The 7,040-nt window shown below is 30.9% G+C and overlaps 1 protein-coding gene across 6 annotated transcripts in view; it reads left to right on the top strand.

The window, feature by feature from the left end:
- NOVA1 (NOVA alternative splicing regulator 1) overlaps positions 1 to 7,040 on the top strand; it is a 134,623-nt gene that overhangs the window by 124,543 nt on the left and 3,040 nt on the right. For all 6 annotated transcript variants that reach the window (XM_064374714.1, XM_064374715.1, XM_012468236.3 and 3 more), the window contains one exon: positions 7,004 to 7,040. This exon is cut by the window's right edge and continues 3,040 nt beyond it. In XM_064374714.1, the coding sequence (XP_064230784.1) occupies positions 7,004 to 7,040 (37 nt within the window). The remainder of the gene's footprint in view (positions 1 to 7,003) is intronic.

Genomic DNA, 7,040 nt, shown 5'->3' on the forward strand with positions numbered 1-7,040 from the left:
GAGGTTTCACTATGTTGTCCAGAATGGTCTCGATCTCCTGACCTAGTGATCTGCCTGCCTAGGCCTCCCAAAGTGCTGGGATTACAGAATAGTTTATTATTTTATGGCCTTCATAGTTTTTTCATGGTTATTTATCTTCTAGTAGTTTTCTTTTTTGAAGTAATTATGTCTAGAGTGCTCATCATCTCAATATAACAGAAATAGTTTGAAGTCCTGCTCTTCTGTTCATCCTTCACCTGAAAAGCATAGATTTTTTTTCTATTTTTCTTATTCCTAAGTTATATCCCTCTTTGGGATACAGTGTGGTATATCTTTAAATTTTGAATAATGCTTCAGGAGCAAAGTGAAAGAATGTGCTAAATGAAAAATAAGTAAGTTAAACTTTTGTCTTTAGAAAATTGAGTAATTCAGTGGGGAGTTGAAGGAGAGGTTCATTGAGGAGTTTTGAAAAGAATTTTCTCATAATGCTGAAATAAAGACTCCTTATCCTCAGTCTTACTAAGTTGCCTGATTTTATAGATGATGAAACTAAAGTGATTTGTGATTTGAGAAAGGTCACATACCAGAGCCAGGGTGAGACCCCATATCTATTAACGACCAATTCCATATTTTTATTATACTACACTATGCTTTAGAGAGGCTAAAGTAGTAGGACTGAACAATAGCACATAATAGGATATATAGATCTAGGGAGCAGGACAACTCACAGGTAGCTCCCAGGTTTAAAATCTGAGTTGGCAGTGAGTGGAGGGTAAAAACGCTTGAGACAAGGCAGCATGGTACTTTATGAGAGATATTAGACATTGCTCTGAAAACTGTTCTGCCTTTGATTTGGTTACCAAAAATAGATTAAACAGACTAGTAGAGAGTTAGAAAAACTGCTTTTTAAATTCCTTTGGATACTTGTATTCATGGAAATCTGTTGTACATATTTTATCAAATCACTGCATTCACACAGGCAGTTATTTATCTAAGTCTATAATGAAAAAAAATATATACCATTTTTTCAATTACTTATGTACTACAATTCAATGTAGAGTCCCCAAAATGGCACATGTATCTCCATTGGATGCTACTAAGTGGAGCCTCAGTAGCCTAAATTGTAATACATTGGGAAAATAAAAGGCATTTATCTGGTTAGATTATGTAGTGCATATCATGGTAAAAAGTGAATTTATCTACTTGTCTTTTCTTACCAGATGATATCTTGACTATTAGGTTTAAGAGATAAACTGAAATGTCAGTATTTTGATAAGCAAATAATGCATGATATAACAAGAAGGTAAAAATATTTCAAAGATACTTTTTGGTCGGTTACAAATTATAGATGCCCCCTAAATTATAGAAATTATTGTAATTCGACTCAAATTCCTTTAAGCAAAAAAGGAAGTTGTATTTCCTCTGTGCTGGCTCTATACATGGTTAGATTCAGATGCCAAAATACTGTTAAAGTTTTTCTCTTTTGATTTCTGCAGTCTCATTTTTATCTAAATTAACTTTATTTTCAGGCAGGTTCTTCTTCTTTTCTTAATAGTGGTAAAGTAGCCACTAGCAATGCCAGGCTGATGTTCTACTAGATTAGAAGCATAAATATCTCTTTACCAACAAGTTCGCCAAATTCTCAGACTCTTGTTTGGCCATCCTGTGTCATGTGCTTAACCCTAAACCGGTAAAGGTTATGGGTGTGAATATAGCAAGCAATAGGTCAGATCTGGGTCATATTTTCACTTCTAAAGCAAACTTACCCAACCTGGGCCCCAAGATGGCTTTGAATGTGGCCTAACACAAATTCATAAACTTCCTTAAAACTTTTATGATGTTTTGACATTTTTTAAGCTCTTCAGCTATCATTAGTGTTAGTGTATTTTATGTGTAGCTCAAGACAATTCTTCCAATGTGGCCCAGGGAAGCAAAAAAATTGGACACCTCTGTTCTAGAGGTATGGAGGATTATCAGCCTTACCTGAGGCACATACACTAAGAATGAGAAAGGGTGTTTGCCAAAGGAAAACTGGGACTCTGTTGCCAGAAGAAGAATGATTGGATACCAATTGAATGACTGAGTGAGTAAAATAACAGGTATCCACTATTGATAGGAAATGCTTTATAAATGTGATGTCATATATATGTAGTAAATATGGCAGCCCTAAATAATTCATACTATTAATTGGAAGTACTCAAATTATAATGGAACTTGTTTTGCATTTGTTTTAAGATATGGTTTTATTAAATAGCTTGTGATTTTTCTGGCATGATGATGATGAAATATGATGCCTATAGATGTTTTCATTCCTTTACAGCCATAAAACTATAATCAGTTGGAGTTCTTATTTGCAGAAAGAGTAAATTGACCTTAATGTCTGTTTTTAATTAGAAACACGTCAATATTAAAACTTATTTATGTGGTATTTTTAAAACTCATAGGGTTCTTATAGAAGTTCTTTTGTAATTGCAAATAGAGAAATTGTAATTTTATTACTTTGTTTCTGAAAAAGAGTTGATGCTAATGTAATTAGTGTAATTATATTGTTAATCTTAGCTCATATTTATTTGATATAACAAATAAGTTGTAAGTCTAGAATAAGGAAGATTTAAGTAAAAATTCTTTTACTTTGTAAGAAGTATTATTAAGCTGGGTGTAGTGGCTCACACCTGTAATCCCAGCTGCTCAGGAGGCTGAACCAGGTGGATCGCTTGAGCCCAGGAGGTCAAGGCTATGGTGAGCTGTGGTTCTGCTATTGCATTTCAGTCTGAGTGGCAAAGGGAGAACCCCCTCAAATAAATAAATAAATAAATAAATAGAATTATTTAAGCAGTTCATCACTGCTAAAATGAGTTTAGATTTGAAACAGTAACTGTCCGACACAGAAATAACAGTGATCAAATTTATGGAAATATTTGGTTGTGAAAAAATACTGTACTATATTACACATGTGAAAGACCATTAGGGAAATATCTTCATCTCTCAAGGATTTTCTTGCCTATCCCTTCTTTGTCCAGTTAAACTTTGTGTCTCCTTTATAGCCTTTATATACTTTGCCAGCACTCTTAAGACTCCTGCACTGATAGACACTCATTTTCGACAACTATCTATAAGCTCTTTAAAGGCATGAACAATGGCATATCCTTTATCTCCAGCTTTCAACACAGGGCTTGGGCCATTCAGTAAACATTTATAAATGATTAGGTGGATGCTAGCAAATATAATTATAACTCTGAAGGGAAATCTGATTTGTAACTGTCAAGAACATATCTGATTTAGTTTTATACATGTTATAGCAAATAATTTGTATGCCATTTAAGATCAGTTTTTTTATTCCAATTCTTTAGAAATAAGAATATGTGTATTTATGTCAGCCAGTGCATTAACAGACTTCACCAATGAAAATGAATCCTTGTATACTATTAGAATTTACTATTTATCATTTCAGTTGGAATGTAAATACTATCAATGTATAAACATTTGCTTTGGCAAATGCCTACAAGAAGTAAGAGAAAATCTATCTTACATAAATCTTTTTGCTTCTCGTCTGTTTTTTCCCACGAGTATTCAGTTGTCCACCATCTCGAAGCTTCCATGTTTCTCTGTCCCACTTTTTCTTAACTCTGGCCTGACACTTAAAATGTAAATATAACACTACTCTTCTTGTAATATTATTTAAATGAATTTCATTTTTCTTTTTTTCTCAATTTCTTTTCAGAGAGTCTGCTTCCTATCTCTGCCCATATTAGATTAATATTGTGTGCAAATAGATATGGATATATTTTTTAATTCTTCAGAGAAAAAAGAGAGTGTAAGGCAAAGAAGATTCTCATATTCTTTCATCAAAAATAAAAATTGGATGATAAATGCCTTGTGTAAGCTATTAAGTATTTACATTTAAATTTTGAATTTAATTTTTTTATATTTATGTTTCCATTATTTTTTTAAATTTGGCAATCTTATACAGAATAGCCTATTATTGTCTGGTTAGAAAATGCTGTAAATTATAAATACTAATATGCAAACATTGAGTTTGCTCTTAAGTCATAACACACCTTTAGTTTTTTAATCTTGCCAACAAAATTTGGGGCCACATCGATATTTGATTAACTACTGATTGTGGTTGACAGATTTTTTTATGTAAGATTCTTTGAAATGGTTAAATACTGAAATTCAGAAGATAGTATTAACTACATAAAAGTGCCTTAATAAAAAGATAGACATTGTCATATAACTCTTCAATTTTCAAAAATATGGATGTTTTTGGAAGATGTTTACTGTCATAAAAAGTTAACACTATTTCTAAATTATATATTATTTCAAAACTTTTTAGTATTAGCCGGGTGCAGTGGCTCACGCTTGTAATCCCAGCATTTTGGGAGGCCAAGGCGGACGGATCACCCAAGGTCAGGAGTTCAAAACCAGCCTGGCCAACATATAGTGAAACCCCATCTCTACTGAAAACACAAAAATCATCTGGGCGTGGTGGCACACTCTTGTAGTTCCAGCTACTTAGGAAGCTGAGTCAGGAGAATGGCTTTAACCTGGAAGGCGGAGGTTGCAGTGAGCCGAGATTGCCCCACTACACTCCAGCCTGGGTGACAGAGCAAGACTGTCTCTCAAAAAAATAAATACATGAAATTTTGAGTATTGAAAAGAAGGAAAAATAATTAAAGGGTTTTTTCCTGATTTTTAAAAAAGACAAACTAATGTTTAATAATGTAAGTGCAATGCTCACATGTGCAAGTTGTTTTGCATAATACTTTTAGCATTAAAAAGAAAAAAAACTATATGAAAAGGCATATATAGTGTGAGACTAATGTGCCATATAGTAGAAATTAATATCGTCACACATTTCATAGAGTGAGTGTTATAAAAGTATTCATTAAATTTCATTACCTTTTAGATTATCAGCCTGTACTTAACCTTTAGGAAACCATTACATTAAACAAAACAAAAGTAATTAATTATAATTTAAAATATTATATGACTAACTCTTTTGAAAGTCTTGACTGATTAATACATTTTTCTTCATTAAAACCTATGTTAAAGCGCTGCAGTTTGCCAGTACATAATGTTTTCAATAATATTTTGTTACAAAAAAGTTACCATTTTTGAAAAGAATTGCTTATTCATAAAATACAATTATATTTAACATTCAGATACTTAAATCCTTAAAAGTGCATTTTCTCAGTATTTCATATGCACAGGATAAAAATAAAGATGATTGCAATTCATTTTTATAATTGGTATAGAATATGATCATGGTTTAACTTTCTAATTGTAACACATTAACTTTTCAGACAAATAATTTTCTACAGAAAGGAAGTCTGTGAACAAAATTAACAAATACAAAAATACTTCAGTTTATTTCTTGAAACTGAACGCACTTAATCAGGGAATAAGAAGGATATATTTGACATTCCTAAGAAAACTTAGACTATTTCTTGAAATTTCTAAGTTCTTGAAAACTTAGACTATCTGCCATAAAATGCAATGATTATAAAAACAAATTGTAATGAAGCAAAATTAAAATTAGTTCATGACTGTAAATTGTCTGTATGGAAATAAAATGGGGGTGTGTGTGTGTGTGTGTGTGTGTGTTCGTCTGTGTGCATATAATATATATAAATATATTTGTGAGGTGACTTGGTTTAGAATTTGCATTTATAATTTCTCTGCCTGCTACCTTTCAGAACAAAATTGCCTAAAATGCATGGCTGTATTTCTTTAAAATATTCTCATCCAAATCTGTGTTTTAAAGATAACATTAGAGATACTTGCTAAAAATTAGCTAATGAAATTCCTCATAGAATTTCTCAAACAACTAAATGTCCTGCTCAAATTTTAGCACATTTTTTTTTTTTTAGCCTGTCCATTTTAATGTCTGGAACAAAGAAAGCAATTACTTCATTGCTTTGTCAGTGACACAATAATCACAAGTTCTGACCAACACAATGAGACACAAAACATTATCATTATGCTTCCAAAATATAATTTTAAATGTTAGTATCTATATTTTAATTTTAGAGATGATAGAAATGTCATATTGATTTGATATTTCTTATAATAGTTTTTTATTGTGATTAAATAAGTCAAATATGGTGATTTTTGTGTGTTTTGATACAAATAAAGATGTCTATATTGGTCATATTGGATTATGTATTCATGTCACTGCAGTAATTTTTCAGTATTCTCTGAAAATATGGTAGTACCATTTGATAAGATGGTAGTAAGCCCTAATTTAAAAATGTAGCTATGATAGCCAAAAATGGAATAATTAGAATAATTATTTTACAAATACAGATAGTACAGCTTAGTAATACAATTCTTAAGTAGGCTTCATCTACCCCAAGCCCTTGAAAATTTTAAAAGTATTAATTATTTATAAATTGCTCATTATGAAGTTATATCAGTTTAAATGAAAATAACAATTGTACTGATCTTTATCTCTGAAAACAGTCATGAAACAAGTAAGGTATTTTTAATAACAAAAAATTACTGGGTGATAAGGAACATGAAATTAATGTTTTGAAGGGACTCAAGCTTGAACTTTCCTACTGTTATCTTTATTAATTTTGTCTTTTAATTCTGCATTCTTTGTTTTTTAAATGTTTTAGAGCAAAGCATTTTCTTAAAGTTACAATAGGTGAAGAATCATCAATAGCATTGAGATTTTTGGAGCTATATAAAAATGTTACCATTGATGTGTAGTTATGATTCCCTCTTGTTAACATACTAGTTTCTTATAAATTCTATTGCAAATGCACAATGACTCAAGGAAAATTTTTATTTAATAATTTTGACCTGAAAATTGATTTTTTCTTTGAAAATTATAATTTTACAAGATAGTTATTAAAGTGTGATAAAAGTCACTTGAAAGTTGTGATACTTTTGTCTTTCATAATTTATGTTTAAACTAATTTTCAATTTATTATTTTACTTTTCTAGGATAGCAAAGTAATATAATGTATGTGCACAAAACAGAAGTATTATTTATACGTATTTTTTTTAATTACAGGTAAAGATTATAGTTCCCAACAGCACAGCAGGTCTGA

This window comes from Aotus nancymaae, unplaced genomic scaffold (assembly GCF_030222135.1).
Source record: "Aotus nancymaae isolate 86718 unplaced genomic scaffold, 86718_ANA_hifiasm-v0.15.2.pri h1tg000011l, whole genome shotgun sequence".
Taxonomy (NCBI): domain Eukaryota; kingdom Metazoa; phylum Chordata; class Mammalia; order Primates; family Aotidae; genus Aotus; species Aotus nancymaae.